A 24,985-nucleotide genomic window follows, 5' to 3' on the forward strand; every position below is an offset into this window, starting at 1 on the left:
GCTGGGAGGAGGGGCAGACCTCTGCGTGGGGCTGGCTGGGAGCCCCCTACCTCGCCCGCCACAGAGGAGGTGGTCTTGGAGTTGGGCCTTTGAGGGGTCATGGGGCCCATCCGGCAGAGACTTTGGGAAAAGATATTTCCTTTGGCAAGACCAACCAGCAACTCCAGCACTGAGTTCTAGTGCACGTGAAGTTGAGGGGAGCAGTGAGGAGGAGTTTTATGTTCCCGATGGGGTGTGCAGCAGAGGGGGAAGGACCAGAACCCAGCTTCTGGCTGTGGGAGGGGAAAAGGAAGCCATGCCCTTGATGTAGTAGTTTCTCATTGCTGCCTGATTAACAAATCACCACAGCTGAGTGGCTTAAAGCAACACCTGTTGATGGACTCACAGTTCTGGCGGTCAGAAGTCCAGCTGGGCATGGCTGAATTCTTATCTGGAGGCTAGAGTGGGGTGGGGGGACACGCTTCCAGGGTCCTTCTTGTCAGAGGGATTCAGTCCCTTGTGGTTCCAGGACTGAGGTCCCATTTCCTTTGCTGGCTTTCAGCCTTGATACCCTCAGCTCTTAGAGATTGTGTGTGTTCCTTAAGATATAACCCTCTCCACCTTCCAGCCAGCAATGACATGATAAATCCTTCTAGCCCTTCCCACCCCTGACTTCCTCCATTGCTGACCTCTAGACCCAGATGCAAAAGCTCAGGTAATGAGCCCACCAGGATGATCTCTCTCTTATGGCCAATGGCACCCATAGGGCAATAGAATATAATGTAATATGTCTCAGATTTGTAGGTTCCACATGCACTCAAGGGTCACTGGGGGTGAGCTTAGGGACCTCCTGCTACACCATTTATTTTACAGGTGAAGTTGAGAGATTTATCACAATTCTAGGTTTCCAGCTTAGACAGCTGGCTGGGTGGTAACATGCTTAATGAATACAGGAAAGACAGGGGGAGAGGAGAGTCTGGCAGGTTTCAGGAGCCCGTGACCAGGCAGAGCTGGCTGGTAGGCCATGGAAATGTGGTTCGGCAGAGGTGTGAACTGGATACGATAACGTGGTGGTCAAAGCAACAGGAGGGAAACAGAAGGCCCCGGCAGAAAGGGACAAATGAAATGACAGGATTGCTCAGAAGGGACACGGGAAAAACCTGGGCTGACAAGGTCCAGGGAATGGGCAGCCAAAGCAGTCAGGCTGGCAGGTTGTTGGAGCTGATGAAGGCCAGGTTTGTGAGGTTAGAGTATTAGGTTGCCCAACCCCTCGGATGAATTAGGGATGGAGAAAGTAGGTCTCCTCCTTCCCCCATAGCAGCCCATATGGGGGGTGGGAAAAGTATTGCTATTCCCATTTTACGGAAGGGGAGAGCCCACTCTCATAAGCCCGTGAGTGAGAGAGCCCCCCAGGTTTTCTGAAAGAGGTAAGGTTTTCCAAGGCAGAGAGCCGAACCTTTCCACTCCTTGAGTGAAGAGTCGTAAGCCTCAGTTTCCCCATCTGTAAAATGGGGCCCATGAGAGTGTCTACCTCAAAGTGTTTTTGTGAAGACCGGATGCACTCACGTATTATACGGGGTAAAATACTTAACGTAGCGTCTGGCACACGGTCAGTGCTCAAAAGGTAACAGGTGATGATGATTATTACCGTTGTCATTATCGTCATCCTGATTGCCATCTTCATGCCTCAAGGTGAGATGTGTTGGGCTATCCTACCCAGTCTGGTAGCCCCCAGCTACCTGAGGCTATTTAAATTTAAGTTTATTAAATTAATTACGTATGAAATTAAAGTAAAAGACTCGGTTCTCGTGCCACTGCACCGGCCCCACGCCCGTGCCCAGGAGCCGCATGTGCCAGTGACTGCGGGGTAGACCGCACGGGGGAAGAACATGTCCGGGAAAGACGGAGTCTGTTGCACGGGGCTGGCCTGGAAGGCGGTGACGGGAGCAGGGCTCCCTCTAATACCTTGCCCACCCCTTGTCCCTCAGAAGCCCACCACAGGCCTGCTGGCCATCACGCTGGCACTCCACCTCTGTGACCTGGTGCATATCGCCGGCTTTGGCTACCCAGACGCCCACAACAGGAAGCAGACCATCCACTACTATGAACAGATCACGCTCAAGTCCATGGCGGTAAGTGGCTGGGGCAGAGCTGGGGACACTGGGTGAGTGAGAGTGGCGCCAGGGGCCCAGAGGCGGCTCGTGGTGAGGTCGCTCTGAGTGTCAGAACTGGAACGCAGACCCCTGGACTCCTGGCCTGAGCCCTCTGGATCTGGCCACACAGGTCCTGTCTTCCTTCTGGGAGCCAGCCCAGGGAAGGGAGCTCCCAGAAGTGCGGGGCTGTGGGGAGCACCGGAGAGACCTTCTTGGGCCGGGGAGGTCCCTCAGTTTGCTTCTTGGCTCTCTCCACAGGGGTCCGGCCACAATGTCTCCCAGGAGGCCCTGGCCATCAAGCGGATGCTGGAGATCGGAGCGGTTAAGAACCTCACGTTCTTCTGACTGAGGCAGGAGCTGTACCCATCGGTCTGCCCACTCTGCTGCCTGAGCGACCCCATCCGTGGCTGTGGGGGTGCCCGGGGCCCGCGTGACCTGCTTGGACTCCCCCTCCCCTGTGTGGAGAGGGGTCCTAGTACTGGCCGGGCCTGAGACGGGGCCGTGCCCCTGGCTGCTCTCATGGCGGCCGGATCCGGTCGGGGTGAAGGCCCGGGGTGGCGGGAGGCCGGCCGAGGCGCGGGGGCCGTGCCGGGGCACCCCCTCTCCACCAGCGCCGGGAGCTTATTTATGGGCTATTTAATTAAAGGGTAGGACTGTGCCACGGGCTGGTCCCATGGCATCGAAAAAGGGGGCAAATTACAGTGTTCTGCCCACTTTTGATAAAAACACAAAAGTGCTGGGCCCACTACAGCCTAGACCCAGAGCAGGCCTCCCAGGAGGGCAGGGGCGTCTGGAGCCAGTGGGTGCCCTCCAGAGAAGAGCTGCTCCCTCCCAGCAGGCATGGGAAGAGCACCGGGATGGGGGTTCCACGGAGAATGGGACCTCATCTAGAAGACAGGTTTGAAACCTAACATTAAACTATTTTTCCTAAAATGGGAGCAGTTGTGATACCCTGTCTCCTTCAGGTTGGGGGGGACGTGGAGGGGACAAGTGGGTCACAGCAGTGGACCCCCTCTCCCAGCACTAGACGGGCTTGTTAGAGACCAGCAGCATCTCCGGGACCCAGTGGGACCCAGTGGGACCCATAGGAGGCCATGGTCATTCAGGAAATAATTACTAGGTTCAGTGCTTGTTGCCAGGTCATTCATCGTCACCCTGGTGGAGCAGGCAAGCAGGTGGCACCCAGAGCAGGCTGTCTGCTGGACACCCAGCCTGCCGTTCTACATCCTGGTTCACTTCCCAGAGGTAGGGAGAGGCAGGAGGATGCCAGATGGGCGTGGCAGAACTGTCTCCTCCTCTCCCCGCTCCCTCTCTTTCCCTCTCCAGCCTTTCCTTTCTAAAACCTCATGCTGGGAGGTGTGCGTTTGAGGACAGGGGTGGAGTAAGAGAAAGGAAGCCAAGTTTCCTTTCTCAGATTAAGTGGGAATCATAAAATGGAGTTTACAGAAGGTCCTGCCCAGTGGCCCAGGCTGCCAGGATTGGGTTGGGCAGGGTTTGGGCCACGTCTGGGGGATTTGGCAAGGCCTCTCCAGCCAGTTGCCGTGCCAGGGGACAAAATGCTGTTTTCCCTGGGTTTCTAGAATTATGAGAGCCCTGCCATTTGCCTGTATCTCCCCGCTTTGTTCTCCATCTTCCCAGGCTCTGCTTAGCTGCCAACTGGGCATCTTGCCACCCCCACAGCTGTTTCTTTACATCTGGAGCCAGGAGGCAGAGCTGGAACTCCCCCATAGGGAATGGGACTCACAGCTGTGTTCCTGGCTTTCTCGGAAAGAGTTGCAGCCTTGAGGTTTTGAGACAGCGAGACTGGGACAGGACAGATAAAGAGGGGCAGAGATCTGGGAGAAGCAGAGGAGGACGACACACTTCTGGACCGAGTGTTCGAGTAGCCTTGAGAATACCCAAGCTCATGCCACAGAACGGTCCTGAGGACCATTACTGGGAGAATTGCCTGCTCTCTCAGAAGCCTGGTGGCTTTACTTTGCTAGCTGTCTCTCCCCAGAGGAGAGGGGGAGTCCGAAAGCAAATAGGGCCCCGGCCTGTGTAGCCCCTAGCCCTCTCCCCTCTACAGGGGCAAGCTTTGTCTCCCAGGCTTTGACCTGGGTGGTGGTGGGGGGATGGGGGACGACTTGTTGACTTCACAGGGGTGTATGAACGTGTGCAGGGATCTTAGCTCTGCTTCTCCCTGAGGCTTCCCCAGCAGCTTCTCGTGAGAGTATGCAAGGGAGTGTCCATTTCCCCATCCAGGGCCATTGAAAGTGGCTGTCAGCACATATGATCCAGCTGTCCTGGACGGGGGCCACTGCCTCTTACTGAACACGCCTAAACTTGAGCCAGAATCCAGCACACAGGGATGGGTCAGACCCTCCCCCTAATCTCCACACACATGCGTGTAGACACGGGAGCATATTACATTCTTGTTGGGTTATGCCTCTGATGCCAGATGCAGAGAGTTTCACGATTACATACTGATAAGGGTGTATATGGGGAGGGAGCATATATATCTAGACTGGCCATTGTTCCCTTGGGTGGGCTCAGCTCTCTCCAGAGTGCCCCAGCGCCAACACAGTCGCAGACTGAGTCAGTACTGGCCCAAGGTCAGAGCGGGGAGTAGAGCTTTGATTTCGATGGGGCTCTTTGGTGTTCTGAGAAAGGGCCTGTCATTCTTCAGTTAGCTCAACCAATGGGAATGAACTGTCTCCCGGTCCGCCTGGTACTGATTAAACAAACATGCCCTGAAAATGAGGCAGGAAGGGAAGTAGGGAACACTGTGGGAAAGCACTTGAGTTCAAGTCTACACATCTGCGTTCTACACCGGGCTCTGCCACTTCATTCTGTATGACCGTCGTGGGCCAGTCATTTCTCCAGGTCTATGCTCCAAATCCCACGTTCATGGAGACGAGAGGGTCGCCCAGCCAATGAGGACCACTTACACCACAACTATCTGGGGGTGATTTAAGAATGCATTCCTGGGTCTTATCCAGGCCGCTGGGGAGGAAGCCCAGGAATCTGGAATTTTAACAAGCACCCAGAACCACCGCTCCAGCAGTCTAGACTCCAGGATGAGCTCACCGCCCCTTTCAACTCCGCAGTCGGCGCGCACCGCCCAGTCTAATCCCTGGTGTCCTTGAGCTGTGTTAATTAGGCGCACGCGCGCTTCTCTCCCGCGGGCGGTGGGCCACGCAGCAGCCTAGACGCTCCGCCTGCCCCGCCCCCAGCGGCGGTAGCGGAGGTCGGGGCGCGCATGCGTCGCGGGCGCGGGAGCGGGCGCGGGCTCGGGGCTGGCGCTTGCCCCTGTGGGAACCGGGTGGGGACGGGCGGCGACCTCCTGCAGTCCGCCCCGGAGTTCTCTCGGGGCGCTGACCCCAGCGCCCCGCCTCGTCCGAGGTCGGCGCCTCCCTGGCAACCGGCTCAGGGCCTGGCGACCGCTGCAGAAGGAGGCCGGGGCGGGGGGGGGGGGGGGGGGGGGCGGGTCTGCGCCCTTCTACCCAGGTTTGCTCAGGCCCTGTATAGACCAGGGCTCCTCTGCCTCCCGCTGGGCCTCCTTCACGTGACCTACGTTGACTTCACCGAAGAGGCCTGGGGGGAAACAGACTTGGACTGCGAGGGAGCCGAAGAGATCTCCATCCAGTGTGGACTCTAGAAGTCCAGCCCTGCTCCACAGAGGGGGAAACTGAGGCCCGGAGAACTGAAGAGCCCCCCCCCCCCAAGTTTGACCTCCTAGCTGGGCAAGACAGAGTTTAGGCCTTTCACCTAGCTCAGGAACACATTTAAATAAATAATATTCTGTATTCACATCACATGGTGTGGCCTTAATTTTGGACACTTCAGGTTTTTATTTACACTTTCTGAGGACATAAGTACATCCAGTTGCTTTACCCCAAAGGCTGTCCACCTTATGAAAAAAATTGAGTTTGAAAACAGTTCTGTCTTTGAGGTGGCAAGGCGTAGTGCGCACAAAATTCGGACGGTTGAATCGTGGGTTCTCCCTGCTCTGTCGTGTAATTAGTCAAGCACACCTCTGCCCCTCCATCTGTAAAAGAGTGATGATGCGTGTCTATCTCACAGTGAGGTTTTAAGGATCTAATGGGAATACGGTTGTGAAAACATTGTGGAGACTGTAAAGTATGATATAAATATTAGATTGGAAAGCTGCCTCGCATGATGGAAAATCCCGGAAAGCATATGCAACAGGTGAGGTACGCATCTGAAGAGCCAGATACTCGCGCAGGTACTCAGTAACATGGCTGCTCACAGAAAAGTCTTTGTCTTCGCCCAGGAGCTAAGTAGGCATTGGCGAAATGACTCAAATGCAGGCTTTGCATAATCAAACAATGAACAGTGAGTTCAAACTGCTCTCTGGCAGTGGTTTGCAAGTTGAAGTCAGATGCCTTTAGGGGCTTTTAGAGAAAGTGGTTTCTTGGGCAACATGATCCATTTTGAGGGCATGCGGGAGGAGGTTCCTAAACTAAGGTTGACAGGGACAATCTCAGAGTTGGGATGTTCTCCTCTAGACCCTGTGACCTTTTCGATGTCTTAATTATAGCTTCAGAAAACTATCTGTTAGTTTTGAACATTCCCTGGGTTCTGCACCCAGACGCGGTTCCAGGAAAATTTTCCAGGGCTACATGGTGAATGTCTGTAGTGATAGCCTGTTTTCCTGTCCAGGTCTTTCGCAGTGAGTTTACCGCTCCTGAGACATTTGGGGGATCCTGTGCCCGAGAAAGGGACCTTGGAGCCCATTAGGTGTCAGTTTTGGTGGGGGGATCCCAAATGAATCGGAAGGCTCCACTGCATGGATAGTGATTACAGAGAGCTAGGAGCAGGTGGGAGAGACCACAGTCCTGTCCAGGCGGCATAGCACAGAGGACTGGACAAAAATGTTTAGGGAAAAATGAACTTTTGGGGTTGATTTTAGGTTCCTGAAGAAGACCAACAATTTAAAGCCCACCCCCCCCTCAACAAGCGGCACAGCTTTCTCTCAAAGATATGGCAGGACTGGGATGGCGGAGCTGGGCGGAGGCAAGGAGCGATGCCTCAGATGTTGAAATCACCCTAGGGGATAGAAGTTGGAATTACTGAACTAAGCTATTCCAGAACCATCTATTATTCTGAGGCTTCCTAAAACACTATTTACATATATCACCAACTTTAACACTTACGGAGTATCTTCTCTTGCTTAAAAATGTGTTTTTCTCCTAAGGAAAAAAACTCACACAAGTAGAAGTTAAGAGTCTGGTAGGGAGATTCTCCCCAGTTTTCTCTGTAGGTTTCTGTCCCACTGTTGTAGCCGCACATGGCAGGAAAGCTAGAGAAACTTTTACATTAAAAGTCAGAAAGGAGGTTCTTATGAGAAAATTTCTTCTTCATTCAGTATTTCTCCCAAGTGCCATGTCTGTTTGTATCATGAATACACTGCCTACTGGTCAGGTGGCAGGGCCCTTTAATTTCCTTACAAAGGGGGTGAAAGTGATATCTTTTAATTTAATCCCCCTGACAATGTCTTTGCCTAATTGAAGGTGACCTCAAGGAAACGAATCCCCATATTCAGCTCCTGTCCCCAGTAGCACTTTCCCCTTGCATAACTGGTAATAGATTTCAGAGAAGCCCCAGTTAATAGTAAGACCCAGGTTCTCCCAAAGAAGACCTGTTTCCTGAGACTTCATTTACCTTGTCTTTAAGCATTAACCATTTAGATTCACGGCACAGAGGACAGTTAAAAGGGTGCATTATTTGAATGGTTTCCTAGCACTCCAAAATATTTCCAAGGACCAGGATGCCTGGGTGGCTCAGTCGGTTAAGGATCTGCCTTCGGCTCAGGTCATGATCCCAGGGGCCTGGGGTTGAGTCCTGCAAGGGGCTTCTTGCTCATCGGGGAGCCTGTTTCTCCCTCTGCCTGCTGCTCCCCCCGCTTGTGCACTCTTTCTGACAAATAAATTTTAAAAATCTTAAAAAAAAAAAAAAAATATATATATATATATATATATTTCTAAGAGCCGTAGGTTAAGAAACAAACGAAGGAAATGTCTTTGCATAGCTCAGCGTGCCTGATCAGCAAACTCAGGGGTTGAGGATGTCCTAGGCCTGGGGGTGGGCTGAGTGGACTGTCCCCGAGAGGCTCTCTGGGAACATGGAGTGGCACCGTGCAGGGATGTGGACCACAATTCAACGATGTCACTTGTGAATAGTGCGTGTTCACAAAAGGCCTTTTAAAGATGAGGGCTGGGTAGGAGTGAAGAAACCGACAGGGTCTGTGCTAATGAAAGCTTTTAGCGTATGTCAAAGACTTAGCCGTTAGAAAGGAGGGGGAGAGGGACCCAGGAGGAATAGCAGTTAGAGAGAGACAGAACGGATGGTCCTCCTTATAACAAAAATGTATTCATCCAGGGAAACAAATCTTTATTTTTAGAAAGACGACTAGCTTGAAATTTTCTCATTTTCCCCAGTTTATGACCTAGTTAGAAAGACTGAAACAGAGCGGGTTGGGGAAAAGATGATTGGAGCCTTACCGCTAACAAGAAGTAACCATCAGAGTGAGAGCGAGAGCTCTTTATCAGTGATTCTCAAAGACGGCTGGTAATTTTGAGGCGAAAGCTGCAAATAAATGGCTGGTATAGAGTTACATCTCCTAAAAACAACTCAGATAAGAGGTTTTTAAAAGACTTTTGTAAAAGGGAAGCAAAATTTAAGATTTAGCTGAGATGTCCTTAGTCTTGAAATAGGCACAGCAAGTGGTATTTTAAATAAAAACCTCTATGCAAATTAAGATCATTTTTATTTAAATTACTTATACTTCTAATTTTAATAAAGAGTTTATCTTGTAGGGAAATTTCCTAGAGCATAAACTAATGGCAGGACCCCCCACCCCCACCCCACGCCTTGGTCTTTTTTTCTGGTGCCCTCATAAACCGCACACGCGATACCTGGGCAGAGCTAATGGAACTTGGGGTGTATACCTTGGGATTTCAGTTCAAATTCCATAAGAGCACACGCCTTACACCCCGTGTTCCTCCCATGCAGGCAGTGAGAAATGGAATTCCCGTTGGCTCCTTTTCTCCTATTCTGAGAAGCCTCCCAAGGACGGCCTCATGTTTATTTTCTTTTCCCCAGATCCTCTCCACTCCGGAAGCTCAAAGGCAGTTTTGAGCCCTATTACTTAAGAGCACTTGCTTCAGTCAGCTTCATCAGAAACGGATTTGTTGTGGTATCCTAGCTCATCATGTGAGAGCGCTTCCTGTTCCATGAAAAGTTGAAGAGGTACTGGAAATGACCCCGGGCTTTCCAGACTGATAGCGAGCCTGAGAATCAGAAACCGGGCTCCCATCCAGGGACTGGGAGCCAATAATGAATTTTAAAGCTATCAGAAAACTGGATACTGGTCTTGGTGGGGGTGGGGGTGACTGGATACACAGAATAGCTTTGTTTCCCAGGAGTGCGGTCTTTCCAGGTCGCCTGGGGACTTGAGGTGGAGGAACCAGTCCCACCCGCCTTCCTAAAGGAGCTGTGGTCCCTCCTAGCTTAGCCTGCCCTGGAGTGGGAACTAGCAGGTGGCCTTTACCAGCGGCCATTTTCATCATATTCTAGGGTGACAGTGGCCTTGAGTTTGTGCTTTGGATGGTGTTAGCCCTGTGACCTTGGGCAAATCTTTTGGCTTCTTGAAGCCCCATTCCCTTGTCTGTAAAATCCTTTGTGAAGGTGAAATAAGATTACAAATCTAAAGCACTCATTTCAGTTAATTTGAAATCACCTACAGGAGAATCCAGGGCTTCCCTCTGCCTCAGAACTTTCTTTAACCCCTCCCTTTACCAGCTTTTTTGTGCCCTCACTCTTCTGCGAGAAGGGAATAGGGCTGGGGACAAATGAGGTGGGCACGGAATGCAGTCTAGGCTCTCTTCTCAAGGCCCCAACTTTCCAGAAGACTCCAGGTGTTGCTAATGTTCCCCCCTCTAGGTTCTCTTTTGCCAAGGTCTTACTTGTGACCTCCTATCCTTTCAGCAATTCTTTGCCGGATTCGTGCATTGGAGAGAGCTTGTGGGGTTGGGCCCTGCGTGGCCAAGTCTCGATGGCGCAGCTCCTGTGCTCTCTGCTTGCCGCCACGATAGTTCACATGCTTACCCGGACCACCTGAAGCTCGAGAAGGAGAGAGCTCCTTCCGTTCTATGGGAGAACAGAGTTCTTACTTGTTCTAGTTACGCCGTCATAACCTGAGATTCCAGGAAAGAATGGGCACCTCCACCCTTTTATGAGAACTGTATATGTGTATGTGGCTGGGGCAAGGGACAAGGGACAAGGGAGGCATGGTGAAAATTAGGAGGTAGATGTGCCATCCACCTCCAAGGCGGGGAAGGGTGGGAGGATTAATAGACTAATCTTTGAGTCATCTCCTTCCTATACACCACGCCACCTTGCATCCGGTCTTAAATCCTTGTTCCTTGTTGGTGTACAGGAAACATGTACAGGGAAGAAGCAGCCTTGTCAAGGTGAGCCTAGCGAGCCCATGGGCCAATATCCCGGCATCCGTGTGGGGCCAAGATGGTACTAGGAGCAGGATGGGGACTGGGATATACATTTACATTTCTTATCAGATTCTACTCTCTTGGGCATGGGGGCTGCAAAGGAAGTCATCTAGGGACCTGGGGAATTTTGAAGCAATAGGAAATACGATAGAAGCAGGCTATTCCTCTGGGTAGAGGCGTTATGAAGGTTACGTATAAAATCTGTGGTTGGGGTCATCCGAGGAATCAGTATATTTGGAAAGAAACACAGACTTTTGAGGTGCAGTTTCCTATGATGGGTAAGGATTACTGGGGAAGGTTGGACAAGAAGGGGTCTAACCTAGGAGGAGCCTCCAACCTCAGGGACATTTTGGGTTTTCCAAAGCTCCATTTGGATCCCGCTTCTCAGCCAGCACTCTAATTTGCCCCTATCTGTCCATCCCATCTGGTCTGCCATCCCTACCTAGAGTCTTCCATTCAAACAAAGCCATTCTGACATTATTTGAGGCTCAAAGTCTTAGGGTGTTCAGTGGCATACGCTCTTTGAAGAGAGCCTCCTGCCCTGAACCCCTAACAGAGGGAGCTTCCCTGGCAGCACATTGCTGAGAGAAAGGCCTAGAATGACCCCTCCAAAGCCCGGGATGACCATGTTGCCTCTGCACTGTATTGGGCATGGGTCCTGCCTTTGCACACCCTCTGGGCTGAGCCCGTCCACGGGGAGAGGAGCCTGCTTATAGGGGCTGTTGCCACCAAATCCGGAACTATCACCTGCTTTCATTATCTAGGACAATTGAATCAAAGAAGGGCAAAGAACTTCGTGTTCCCAGAGCATACTCTGAGCTCTTGGCTTCTTCCCATGGCTCTGCAGGAATGAAAGGACAGAACGGATATGGTGGAGTAACGGCCCTAACATTTATTTTCAGGAGGCGAGTAGGCGGGATGATGTGTAGATGGACTTTCTCTCTTGCCCGTAGAGTCCTGCGGAAGGCAGGGCCATTGTTCCTTGTGTGGATCTGGGCCCCTGGAGACTCAGCAGCTGAGAAGCCGAGTCTCATCATTTTAAAGACCTGACCTCTAGTCCTCTTAAGCCCTGTGAGCTCCAGGAAACACTCTCTGCGATGACTGAAGAACCCGGGCCCAGAGAAGCTCTCACACTTCTTATATTAGCTCCGATGGTGCTGTAGGGGAGGAGGGCAGTACAGGAAGCAGGGGTGGGTGGGGAGGCTCTGAACTGCACAGCCTGGCGAGGGGAGTGTTGGGCGAGGTTCCCCAGGTGCGCCCCTGTTCCCTCCTGCCCCTCCCTCTCCCTCCCAGGACACCAGTCTCTGACTGGGCCAGTCCCACCTCAGAGTTCAGAGGCTTCAAGTCCAAGGACAGAACTGCAAGAGTATGGACACAAAACACCGAACAAACTGGGGGCCGGCTCATGGCCAGTGTGGTGGGAGAGATGCTTTAGGGCCATTTCTGGCTTCTCGGCATCCAGGGTCTGGGCTTTGAGCAGCTGGTCTAGGGGGCGCTGGGGGTCTAGGGGGCAGCTCAGTGCTGGGAAGCGCCTCACCTCCCCTCTCCCCTGGGGTGTGGAGGAGCGACAGGCACAGGGGTAGGGCTGCGGGCAGCAAGGGGTAGAGCTTGTGGGGAGGCCGGAGAGTGGACGGCAGTTTCATTGAAGCCAAGTTCTAGCTGCCTCGAGTGCCTGTGGGAGGGACCTCCAGGAAAGGGCCAGGGACCGAGTGTCCAGCACCGAGCACAGCGCGCGTAGCGGCCTCCTCTGGCCGTGTCCCCACCAGCCCGCCTCTGGCACGCTGCAGCTGGGGACCCGGATTTGTGCTTGATCAGGGCTTCGGAGGAGGGCGGTGGCAGAGGCACTCGGGGGCTGTCCCGGAGGCGGCCGGTTCTGGGGTCCTCTGCAAAGCACCCACCATCTCTGGAGAGCCAGAAGGTGGCACGCCCCCCCCTCCCCAGCCCCCCGCACCCTCCCCAGCCCCGGGTTGGGCTCCTCAGACATGAGTCTGCATCCGCCGCTGCAGGGGTCGGCTGGGGTCGGAGTTCTGGGAAGAGGACTGGGAGTGGTGGGAGGAGGAGGCCGAGGCCTTGCTGGCCTTGTCGAACTGCACGTAGCCGTCCTGCTTGCCGCTGCTGCTGACGCTGCTGTCACACTGCGTGTCCAGGAAGGAGCTGCTGTCGCTGAGGGAGCCCCTCTGGAACTCCCGCTCGCAGAGCTCGATGGACGAGCTGCCCATGCCCAGCACGAACCTCTGCCCGTAGTCGTAGAGGCGGCCCTGGCCGCTCAGGGTGCTGTAGATGTTGGTGAAGGACATGCCCGTGGGCACGCGCTGCTTGCCCGCGGGGCGCAGGTCCGGCTGGCAGCTGCTTAGCGAGATGGTGGGGGTCGAGTGGTGCTCTTTGAAGGTGTTGACGCTGTAGTAGCCATTGGTGGGGTCCTGGGGGGGGGGTGCAGAGCGAGAGCCATGTCACCGGGCCGCCACAGCCTGCGCCCACCGCGGCCGGGCCTTTCTAGGCCCAGCCGGGCCTCCTTGACGCAGGGAGGCCTGAGGCAACACGGGAGGAAAGGGACAACTGGGGACACAGGGGTGCGGCGGAAAGGAGCAGCCTGGGGCGGAGGGGAGGGGGCGACGACGGGTATTCAGGCGGCCGCAGAGGGGGAGATCCCGAGGGGACGCGGCAGGGGGCGCTCCACGAGCCACGTGTCGCTGTCAGGGCGGTGCAAAGCCGGCTGAGAGGCCCGCTTGAAGTGCGTTTTTTTTGTTTTTGTCCAGAACATGGAAACGTAATTTAAAAATTGTGGTTGTGAGGAAGCTGTGGGAGAGGAGGACAGTGGGACCTCAGCCTTCACTCTCTTGCCTCCTGGGGCCGCCGAGCCTCCCACCTCAGGGAGAGAGTCGGCCCCTGGACTCAAGGTGACCTCAGGCCTCCTTGTTTCCCGTCACTGTTGGTCTGGAGCTGGGGCTTGGGCATCAGAGCCGAAGTCAGGACTCCACAGCTGCGACTTACAACCTGTGGCTCCTCTTACCTTCAGGTTCTGAAACTCCTTCTCCTCTTCTTTGAGAACTTCCAGCTGCTTCAGTACTGAGTCTTGCTGGAATTCACCCCGGTCCATCTACGACGCAAAAATGGTGGCTCAGTGGATTGGAGGTGGGCTAAGCGTCCCCGTCCCCCAAGGAAAAGATAGAGGAATGAACTCAAAAGAAGCTTGCCATCTCTGCCTCCCCCTCCCCACCTCCTCTCATTGCCTGGCCCAGGGAAGGCAGGTAAGAGGAGTCAGGGGGAGATTCCAGATGTCCTCATTGTTCCTGGACCCTGTCCTGAGAGACAGGGAGAGGCAGGAGGAGTGGGGGACAGTTTGTAAGACCACAGTTTCTACCCTTGGGCTAGGGCATCACCTCCAGAGATCTCACTTGGAAGATTCAATTCAACCCATTGAGCATTTACCGAATTTCGGGCCAGGCATATGCGCGTTGAATGACATTAAGATATAGGTGTGCACAACAGGGAGCTGGGTGTGTAGATAAATGATTACAGAACCTCTGGGTTCAGAGGGCACAGGCTGGGGTCCCAGCAGGGCAGTTCATCACCCGGTGCTAGGCTCAGTGGAGGCCTGAGGAAAGAATCACCATGCATGACTACCTGTGAGATGCTGGCAACATGGGCCACACCTATTACTCATAGCAATGACTTCCATGTACTATAAGTTATCTTCCTAACGGATGCCAAAGAGCTTTGGGGCAATGATCACTTCTAGCTTCTCGTTGGGTTCCCCAGCACATCTGGCACAGCACCTTGTCTATTGTGGTCATTGACCAAAATGCTTTTGGTTTGGATTCACAGATAACTGTCTTGATTTGTCAGCCTAGCACAGTGCCTGATAGACCGTAGAGCTGTCACAAATGTTATGTTTATGTTGGATGAATGAATGGAATGGCATAGCTCTCGATCACTGAAAATGAAAATAACAGTTACACGGAAGGCGGAAAATCAAGCATGCTTGGCGCACGGTGGGTACATGAATCTGGATAACCACAGTGATGCTTCCCGGGTGTCACTTCTGCATGTGACATGATCTAGGACAGCCTCCCACTCACTCTCTGAGCTGGCATGTTTTCTCCCTGGTGACTCACTTTCTTGGTCTCTTTGGGAGCCTCATGGCATCATCCAGAGGGTTTCCATTCTGTTTTGCCCTCACTGGTGGTGCTTTTCTCATTTTCTGATAAATGCTCTGCGTCTGCCCAGATTGGAGGGCTTTCCCACCAGATTTAGCTTCTAAGCCTGCCTCTCATCAATGCTGGGGTCTTACAGGGGCCAGGGGTGGAGGGAGTGGGGGAGGGGAGGCTCTCAGCTGGTCCCTCTGCCAGGGTCCCTCTCCCCGACCCAGACACACACACCCTCTTAACTGACTAAAGAGTGACCCCCATTCTTTCTCAAGGGTTTGGATTGCAGGGTGTGGAGACACTCTGAGGCAATCAGGATGTCCCAATGGGAGGGAATTCAAGATCCTGTTTGGGAAGAAGGACAGGCCAGGGTACTTCCACACCAGCCTTGATGAAGTTCATCTACAGAGATGTCCATTCCTTCTTGGATCTAGGCTCTTGTAAGATTAATTGCCCTCCTGTGTCAGGCACTGAGTTTGGCCTGGGGGAAACGGACACGCGTAGATTCGGGAACGTGCCCTTGTGGAACTCTGAGATAACTGGGGAGCTGACGGGGAATCTGAGCAATGCACTATAAAACAGGAGCATGCAATGTGTTTAAGGAGAGCAGGAAGTGACTGCCAGCAGGGGGCGGGGGGGGGGGACAAGCATGGACAATGATGGAGGAAGTGACATTTGAGCTGATTCTCTTGGGAGAATGTGAAATTTAACAGGCAAGATCAACAGTCAGAGGTACCAAAGCCTTGGGGGTATAAAAGACTCAAAGGCCGGGAACGGCAAGTTTTTGGGGTGTCTGGAGGGCTGGGTGCATTTGGTAGGAAGATGGAGCTGGAAAGTCCAGCAGCCGCCTCTCGATGAAGGGCCTGGTGACATGCTTCGTGGTTGGACTCCACCTAGTAGGCAGGGGGAGCCTCGGAGGGATTTTAAGTAGGATACTAACAGGATCCGATTTGCTTTCTAGAAGGACCCTTTCTGTGGGACTCTGGAGGGTGGATTGAATAAGGTGGTTAAAAAAAAAAAGGTGGCGAGACCACTAGGCGGTGGTACTAGTCCAGGGAGCCACGATGAGGCCCCAACAGGGAAGTCCTAAGGGGACAGGGGCAAGGGCACACATTTGAGAGAGTTTTTGAAGTGGAATCGAGGAAGGACGTGACATGAGATTTGGAAAGAAAAAGACTGGTGAGGAAAATGTCAGTTCAGCTCGTAATGCTGGTGAGCATCCGCCAGGCACTGGGAGGCTCTGGAGACACGGGGATGAACCAGGCAGCTTGCTGACCACCTAGTGGAGACGGATAAGGGAACGGATGGCTTCACAGCAACACAGTGGCTAACATTTCTTGAGCATTTACTATGTTCCACAGGCTCCAAGCCCTTTATGGGTTTACTCATCCAGCCATCACCATGGCCCTGTAAAGCTATGACTTTCATCCCCCCTTCACAGGTGGGGAGACTGAGGCACAGGGAGGCCCATGCTCTTCACCCCCGGGCTTGCTACTGCTGGTCCAAGGTATTTGAACCATGCCATCGTATGCACTAGCATTTTCTAGCACAGTTTTCCAGGTTCCTGCTGGGTGGATTACGGTCAATTAACAGGGATCAGGAAGAGGAGGGGCAGGCTTAGGTTTGCCGAAGAAGTTATGAGTTTGCTTCTGGTAAGCACTTCGGTTCCTGGAGAGGAGCCTGTGTTTCTTGCAGACTTTTGGGGCTGGGTTTGGGGGAGGGGCAGGGCAGGTACTGAATACCTATCATGTTCATGTGTGTATAGACTTATGTACTAAGTAGCAACATATTATGGCACTTTATGGATGTCTTGTCTACCGAACAGTCAGGTGCTTTGAAAGCTGGGACTTCATTTTAGACAGCTTCGAGTCTCCCAGAACACCAAGTGTAGCAGACACACAATAACTCTTTGTTGGTGGAGAATGGGTGCCTGACCTATTATGGGAGGAGGAGGGCACATCTTGACCGATGCTCTGCTTCTCAGGAGCATCTGGGCCACCAAGAAGCCTCTGGAACCAGGACCTTCGGGACCCAGAGGTCGGGATGGGGTGGGGATAAGACGGCATTCTCACCATCAGCTGCTTGATGGTGGGGTGTTCCTCGGCCTCCCGACCGGAGGCAGGCTCCTTGTGGACAATCTCCACTCGGATGTCATTCTTGGCCGACACAACCCCTTTGAGATCTGGACGAAAAACAGGAAAGTGTAGATGACAGGTTCAGTTCCCATCCTCCGGCCACAGGGCCTGAGATGTCAGGCCCCCCCCCACCCCCCCCCAGGGTTCACCCCCCAGCCCCTGAACTCAGTAGCTTCCGGGTTACCCCCCCAACCCCCAGTAGAACGCCTGTCTGGATGTGCTGTGGGCTGTTGGGGCTTCAGCTCTCTTTCTGTGTGGGCCGTGTTACCTCAGCCTTCCACTGCTGCTGCCCTGGCTTGAGAGGCCATCCTGGTCTGTTCGTCCGCCTTACAGAGCTAGGTCATTTATTCTCCTTCTAGAAGTCTTCCCTGGCCTACTCTACCAGGCTCTTCTCTCTCCATTCAGAGAATCACTAATCTTACTGTCAGAGGGGGCCTCCGGGTCCCATGGTCCACCCCCCCACCCAAAGCAGACACGCCCCTGACACGTGGCTGTCCAGCTCTTGGGTCAATGCTTCCGTGGTGGAGACTTTATAGCTTGTAGGCAAGGCAGCCGATTTACGGTCGGGGAGCTCTGTTAGAAGACTCTTGCTCAAACACGCTCCCCTATAACTTCCACTGAGAGGGGGGTGAGGGAGCTTCCAAGACCACACCACTGGGGGCAAGCAAGAGAGCCATGGCTGCTAGCTTTGGAGTGGAGGAAACCTAGCGGCAGGCGGGGGACACCCCGCTGTCTTCTAACACTTCCAAGTGGTGGAGGGAGTCGGCTTCCTTTGATTATTTATTTTGTGCCTTAGGGTCATCGAACGTTAGAGCCAGTGGGGTCATAAAAGTCTCATCGCACAATCCCTTACTATTGCACACAAGGAAACTGAGGCCTGGAATAGTTGTGGCCTGCCCAGGCTCACGTGGTAGAAAAAGGTAGGCCTAAAGCCCGTGCCTCCATTGTTCTCCTCCACTCGGTCATCCCACTTTATACTTCTGTGCGTCTGCCTTCGACATCTAACGTCAGAAGGCTCTTGGGATGGAACTCCAGGCACTCGTGATTCCTCAAGAGTGCATTTTATTGCCAGTGACTGAGGACCTTTAAAAGTCTTCACAAAGGGATTCCTTGAATGCTTTTCTCCCCCCTGGGTGCGGTGACCGACTTTTCTGGTTAGACTAGCAGAACCTGGAGGGCAAGGATCAAGCCACCTCTGTCCCAATCCCCTCCCAGAGTTCTCTATGGTTCAATACAGCCGTGGGTGTTCAGTCCCAAGTGCTGGCTGACGGCCTTGTCAGACGAAGTTCGGCTGAGTCCAGTCCACATCAGTTGAGTGCCCACTACGTGCCAGACGCCACGCAAAGCACGGCACATGAGAAGATGCCAAGACCCCATCCCTACCCCAGCAGCTCACAGCACAGTAGGGCCCCCTGCTCACGGCACTCCTGCTTACTTGCTCTCCGGAGCAGTCTAAGCCTGGCCTTTTTCTCTGTCCCCCTCCCTGAGATCCCGGGTCTCCCTCCCGTACTTCTCTGGGAGCGGGCACAGCAGAAGGCCACAATGGTTGCCATAAGGACGAGGAAGGCCACGCCGGCTCCTACGGCCACCCCGATGATGACGGCCATCGGCACAGACTCTGTGGGAGAGAAGCGGGCACAGCCGATGAGAAACGGGGGACAGGCCACTCTCCCCACCAGGGCCTTACCCAGTTTCCTTGGGTGCGGCCCCTGCCAGGCTGGGGCCACACCCCTGCACTCAGGCCCTCCTGGGAAGTGCCCTGGGGGGGGGGGGCCCGGGGGGACCCAGGCAGAGTCGAACAGGGGTCAGCTCCAGCAGGACTCAGGATGGAGGAGGGGGCCGAAGGAACTGGGGAAGAGGGGAGCAGTGGTGGGTGGGGAGGGAGGCAAGCAGACAGGGGGAGGGAAGGGCAAGGAGGGCTACCCGGAGATGAGAAGCAAGGCGGGGGTACCGTTTGGCTCTCTTCTGTACTAAACCAGCAATAGTCTATCATGTAGTGGCTGGAGAGTAGAAAGTCCTGGATTTTTGTTTGAAAAACGACTACGGTCACTTCCCTTGTTTGCCTGGTTTGTGCTCTCCTTCTCTTCCCATTCCCAGGTGCGGAGGACGGGCAGGGACCACCAGCTTTTAGAGAGTTCTCAGGCCTGAGGCAGCTTGTCCTCACGGGCCTGCTGGGCATCAAGGTAGTAGCCACCAGAGGCCCAAGTCTTAGGTGCAAGGGGGGGGGGGGTGTCAAGATCGCAGCTGCCCCCACCTCTCTAAGGAGAAATGCTCCTTTTCCTTGGCCCCCCACCCCCCAGTCCTGCTCCTTCTCCTCCCAGGCCAGTCCCCAGGCATCCTGGTAGCCCTCCCTGCGAGAGGCCCAGAACTCCAGCTAGGCAAGCCCTTACTCCCTGCTGAGCTTGTCTGTTTAGTGCCCTAGCCTGATGGAGATGTGGACGGGGAGGGCAGACGGAGGGGGTATGCTCTTCCAGACCACCCTGGCCCTTCTGTGGCTGCATACGGGCTAGAGCACAGAATCTGGATCCCTGAATAGTCCATTGGGAATAGAATTAGAAAACTGGGGGGCAGGGAGACCTTATGGCCTGCTGAGTCCAAGCCTCCCATGTATACCTGGGAACACTGAGGTCCAGAGAGGTCACGTGACTTGGTCAAAGACACACAGCTGCAGAAGACCAGGGCAAACCCAGGCCTCCCCTTGCTCTCCAGTTCCATCTGCTGTATCATACAGCGCCCTCCAAAGTTCATGTGCTCTGGACAGCAGAGACGCCAGCACCTTTTCTGAGCAACCTACCTCACTTCTCTTATCTCTAAAATGAGATAATTACAGCGAACTCCTTGGGGGGTTGTTACGGGGTTTCGATGAGTGAATGCAAGGAAAGGCCTCGAAACTGAGCCTGGCACCAGCCCTAGTCAAGTGTTTGCTCCTGCTTCTGGAGGGGTAGGAGAAAAGTAGCAAGGTCAGAACCTTGAATGAGAAGAAAATTCCTTCTAGAGACTGAGCTCCCTGCCCCATAACCTGTCCCACACTGTCAGAGTGGATGACTGTGCGATGTCTGGGGCTTTGTCTTGGGCTGTGGGTTAGCCTCGCATTGCTGTTTGCTTTAAAGCGAGGAAGAGGGGGGCACCTGGGTGGCTCAGCGGTTAAGCGTCTGCCTTCGGCTCAGGGCGTGATCCCGGCGCTGTGGGATCGAGCCCCACATCAGGCTCCTCTGCTAGGAGCCTGCTTCTTCCTCTCCCACTCCCCCTGCTTGTGTTCCCTCTCTCGCTGCCTGTCTCTATCTCTGTCAAATAAATAAATAAAACTTTTAAAAAAACAATAAAGCGAGGAAGAGAGGAAGAAACCCTCAGCCCTGGTTCCTGGAGGTGCAGCTGGGCGGTGGCGGCGGGTGTCCCCCCTCCCGGGAGGAGCAGGTGCCAGGGGCGGGCAGTGGTGGTGGTTAGGCTGGATGTGTACAACGGTGCACTCGCCACCTGCCTACTGGTGGCCGAGACCGCTGTGAGTGTGGCCAGGGAGGGGACAGGAGAAGGGGGTGCGGAGAACACTCAGGGGTTAAAAATGGGAGGTGTCTGGGTTGGTCTCAACAGTCAGGTGTAACAAAGGGGACCTGACCTCAGTAGACCTCAGTCAGACCCGAGAGCTTGCTTTGGTACATAGATGATTTCTGTCTTCGGGTTTTAATTCTGTGTGGCAAGGAAAACTGCTTTGGAAGTTCATTAGTTCTGTACTTTTGAATTTTTATTAATTTGGGTTTGATTTGGTTCCTCCTTGATTCCTAATAAGTCTCCTTGGAAAAACGCAGGTCTTGTCTCAGCTGAGCTCAAAGCCAAAGGATGACTGTGGAAGGTTCCTTAAGCTCGGCAGGCCTCGATGTCTGTCCTGTCGGACTAGAGGACCAGGCAACAGTAGCTAAGTTGACTTCTGACTCTGGTGTCCTGTGAGGCCACATTTCCTTCAGTTGTTAAAGGGCACCGTCTGATCTGGAGAATTGTCTCTGAGTTGGCAGGTGGGGGCAGAGAGAGAGGGTCTGCCGGGGACAGGGGGACCCCTGGGGTGGCAGTCCCTCTGCAGCCCGGCTGCGTGTGTTTCCTCCTTGCCTGGCTACCTGGGGTCTGGCCAAGGCCGCCTGGGCGGGCTGTCCCTCTCGGATGTTCCCTGGAGAGGGGCTGGAGGAAGGGGCAGCTCTCCTGCTCAGCCTCCCCCCCTTCCAAGGAGGGGAACTGGGCATGAGGAGTCTCAGCCAGGAAGGAAGGCATCAGGGAACTGCACATGAGTGTGAACAGACAGGTGACATGGAGACAGGGAGGCGACACCACCTCCAGCACCAGGAATGGCTCTGAGATGAGGGAGAATACAGCAGGAGTCCTGTCTGTACTGCCTCTGCGAGCTTGCCTGCTCCCAGACTGGTGCTGTTAAAGGGGCATATCCTCCCCGGGTGGGGCACGTGTGGGCCCCACAAGGAGCTTGATGAAGGAACTGGAGGGCCCTAGCTCCTTCAGGGTCAATGTGGCAGAGGACCCCCACATCTTCCCCATCACCCTTGTTGGCCCCATGGAGTCTGGCTTGCAGTGTCCTGATTCTCTTTTTGGGTTTCTGCTTGGAGAGTGGAGGCCATTGTCTTGTGTGGGGTCCCAAGGCAGAGCAGCTCCACCCTGGGAGCCTGAGGACCACCTTGCTGCTGGGCGCCTGGGGAGGGAGGCACCGCCTAGCAGCTTCAGCCCAGGGCCAGATGACACTTCAATGGGGAAAGGCAGGCAGGAGGCGGGAAGGAGGAGGCAGCAGAAAGCATGGATTAGCATGGATTATGCAGGCTCAGGGGCTGGGAGGCCCTGGCGTCCTGGGAAGCATGGCCAAGCTGGTGATGATGTTAAGAAGCAGGAAGAGTCCGGGAGAGCCTAGAAACAGAGGGAGGCCAGGCCAGGAGCGAGGGGACCTCAGAGGGGAGGAGCCAGGGTTTCTGAAGAGAGGGGATAGGAGGAACAGAGTGGGGGGACCGAGAGCCAGTGTCCGGGGCTGCCAGCAGCCTGTGGGCTCTGGTGGCAGGGACAGAGGAAATAGGTCTCTGGGGTCTCTAGACCCGAGCTGGCTGGAAACCCCTCTCCCTGCTCTGGCTGCACTAAAGCCTGGAGGTAGGGGGAGGGCAGAGAAGTTAGTGGCCTGCACAGGCCTCCCTACCCCTTTAGGGTCCCTCCCCCACTAACCCAGAGGTCCCTTCCTCCCAGCCCAGGGGAGTTCTCAAGTCTCCTTCCGTACCTGCTTCCAGCCCGGCTCCCGACTTCATTTCCGAACCTGTTTGGAAATAAAGCAAGCGTCCACAGCCAGGGCCTGGCTGGCCAGGGTGGGGTGGGCCTGGGGCGGCCACCGGGTGGGGATCGGGATGAAGGGCTCCCTCCTCTTTCATGTTTCCGGGACCACCCAACAGACCCAGGCTAGCTGAACTGAACTGGGCGTTCTTTAAGACTGAATTAGAAGAGACTCCAGAGGGGTGGGGACCAGAGAGAGAAGTTAAGGCTTGGGGGGAGGGGGTGGTTTCTGGAGAGGTTGGGGTGAGAACACTAAGGGGAGGGCATGGGGGTGGGAGCACTCAGGGGAAGACATGGAGGGCAAGCAACGGGGGACTGGGAGGGTTTAGGATGATGTGTGGATGATAGTATGCAAATTATGTGCAAAGCATTATGCAAAGCAGCACTATTAGTGAAGAGGTGTGGGGAGACACTGATCCGCAGGGGAGCACTGAGGTCCGAGGGGTCCAGCTGAGACCACGTGCTTGGCCCAGAATCTCCTGCCGGGCCCTGACGGTCTGTGGGTGAGCCTTCATCTTGGAGGGGTCGTACGCTGCCAGGGCCAAGGAGCCTGGGCCGCCTTGTCTGCCATAGACCAAGCCCCCCCGCTCCCCACCCAAAGGGGCAATATCTGCAGCCCATGTCAGGACCCGTGTGCTGCCGGCTGTCTGCTGAGCTTCTCGGAACCACCCGGCTGGGCCCCACTGAGGCTCCCACCCTGTGGGTCACGTGAGACCTTAAGGCGGAGACTGGAGTTCTCAGCGTTTCTCTGACCAGGAGCTAGGCAGTCTGTTCAGGGGGTCATAGGGGGGATGAGACTTCCTCCCCCCAACCCCATCCCCGGCCTACCCAGCAGCTCTGAGCCCTCCTGCCCAGCGCTGCCCTCTGGCTCGTGTCCCCGTCAGACCACGTGATCCATATGTTTTCTATGTTCCTGGAGAAACTGCAGGTGATCTGAGCCTGCCCCCCACCCCCATGCACCAGGGTTGTGGCGGCTCAAGTGCTACCCCTTAGCTTAGCATGAGCACCCTCTGGGGGACTTTCGGGGAACCGGGCTGGCTTGTCTTAACGGGCTGGGCCAGGTTCCCCAACACATCCATCCTGGTGTACCCCCACAGGGACAACTCAGTGGATGACACACCCCTAAGGACACTAGGGAAATGCCGACTGCACAGAAGCCAGGGCCCTTAGAAGCTGCTGGAAGGCTCATCATGGCAATCAGCTTGGCTTGCTCTCTGGTCACCTTTTCCTGACAGGTCGTCCTGGAGAACGACCACCCTAAGCAGATTTCCCCGGTCTCCTTTCCTGGTGTGGGCTAGGGCCTTGGCCTTGGGGAAACTGCACCCCAGAGGGTCACTTCCGGTGACCGGACCAAGGCTACAGAGCGAGTTAGGAAGAGCTCTGTGACTTGTCCTCTGGCTCAACCTGCCTGTAGCCTCAGCTGGGCTCTGCTGGCTCAGGACCCTGGAAGACCTTGCCTGGGGCCCTGCCCTCGGTGGGGAGGGGGCCTGCTGGTCCCGTTGTCCCCTGGCGGCCCTGGCGGCCCCCACCTTGCTCCTTGAGCCGGATGATCTCCGTGTCGGAGCCGAAGCTGTTCCAGGCGGTACAGTTGTAGATGGTCTGGAAGTCGGCCCGCACGATGTTGCTGATGGTCAGCGTGGAGATGACCCCCTCTTCCGTACTGACCGTCTCCACTGTGTAGCGCCCCGACGTCCCCGACTCCAGCACGTTCTCCTTCCAGGACCAGGCCTGTCCGAGGTGTGCAGAGTGAGCAGGAGACCCCCCGCCCCTGCCAGTGCCGTCCTACCACCTCCCTGCTCCGGGACGGACGCTGCCAGGCTTGCATCCACGCTCATGGCCGCACAGCACCAGCATGTGTGCTCACGGGTCCACGCACACATCACACCACGAATGTGTGCATGCAACACACATCACATCACAACACACACACACGACCCCACATGTGCGCGTACCCATGCACGCACACACGAAGGCTGGGCCATGTCGGAGGCATTTCCATAGACGGGGCCTTCTGTGGCTCTTCCCTGGAACAGCTTCCAGGCAGACAGGGAACCCCATGACGGTGATCGGAGCCCCTCCCTCGGCGGGCCCTCGGCTACCCTGGCAGGTGGGGGTAGAAGACCAGCCCCAGAGTAACTGAGCCTACTTTTGTCACTTTGCTCCTTTGTACGAACGTATGTTCCCAGGGTTGTATTTGTGACCATCCTAACCTGTCTTAGTTTGTCAGGCTGAGAGCTTAATTCTTCTCAGAGCCATTTGGTATTCCTCAGCGTGTGAGCGCCGGGCACACATGCGCGGGCTCGCGGCATTGGGGAGAATGTGGCAATCTATGCAGGTAAGGGCTCGGAGGTCGCGGGTGAGGTGACAGTGCTTCCTCAGACTGGCCGCTGGTGACATTCTGGACTGGAACATTCCCGGTGGCAGGGGCTGTCCCGTGCATTGTAGCAAGTCTGGCAACATCCCTGGCCAACATCTGCTCTATGCTGGTAGCACCCCTCCAAATTGTGACAACCAAAAATGTCTCCAGACAATGCCAAATGTCCCCTGGGTGTGGGGGGCAGGGCGGTTCCATTGAGAACCGCGGGCCAAGAGTTAGAGCTCTGTGAAGAGAAAGATCTGCAAACGTTCTGAAGAGCGAACGGATTATTCTGCAATGGGCATGGTTTACATTATAACTTAAAACAAAGTGAAGGGCGAAGGGAACGGGGGGCGGGGCATGGGTATTAGTTCTATGTATGACTTCTTGCAATTTGTGT

The 24,985-nt window shown here is 54.9% G+C and overlaps 2 protein-coding genes across 7 annotated transcripts in view; one reads left to right on the forward strand and one right to left on the reverse strand.

Annotated features, from left to right (window-relative positions):
• ST3GAL4 (ST3 beta-galactoside alpha-2,3-sialyltransferase 4) overlaps positions 1 to 5,299 on the forward strand; it is a 32,766-nt gene extending 27,467 nt beyond the window's left edge. For 4 of the 6 annotated variants that reach the window (XM_057316644.1, XM_057316640.1, XM_057316643.1 and 1 more), the window contains 2 exons: positions 1,968 to 2,111; positions 2,391 to 5,292. In XM_057316644.1, the coding sequence (XP_057172627.1) occupies positions 1,968 to 2,111; positions 2,391 to 2,477 (231 nt within the window). In that variant the 3' untranslated portion in view covers positions 2,478 to 5,292. Of the gene's footprint in view, positions 1 to 1,967; positions 2,112 to 2,390 lie in introns of all 6 variants that reach the window. The other 2 variants (XM_057316641.1, XM_026505427.4) reach the window with 2 other exon arrangements.
• Positions 5,300 to 12,621: 7,322 nt separating this feature from the next.
• The window catches only part of KIRREL3 (kirre like nephrin family adhesion molecule 3), a 534,044-nt gene continuing 521,680 nt past the window's right edge, over positions 12,622 to 24,985 (reverse strand). The window contains exons 12-16 of the mRNA XM_026505424.4: positions 23,759 to 23,957; positions 18,436 to 18,543; positions 16,863 to 16,972; positions 13,656 to 13,742; positions 12,622 to 13,065 (exon numbers count right to left, since the gene is read on the reverse strand). Of these exons, the coding sequence (XP_026361209.3) occupies positions 12,622 to 13,065; positions 13,656 to 13,742; positions 16,863 to 16,972; positions 18,436 to 18,543; positions 23,759 to 23,957 (948 nt within the window). The remainder of the gene's footprint in view (positions 13,066 to 13,655; positions 13,743 to 16,862; positions 16,973 to 18,435; positions 18,544 to 23,758; positions 23,958 to 24,985) is intronic.

The sequence above is a fragment of the Ursus arctos genome, unplaced genomic scaffold, assembly GCF_023065955.2.
Source record: "Ursus arctos isolate Adak ecotype North America unplaced genomic scaffold, UrsArc2.0 scaffold_22, whole genome shotgun sequence".
In the NCBI taxonomy this organism is placed as follows: Eukaryota; Metazoa; Chordata; class Mammalia; order Carnivora; family Ursidae; genus Ursus; species Ursus arctos.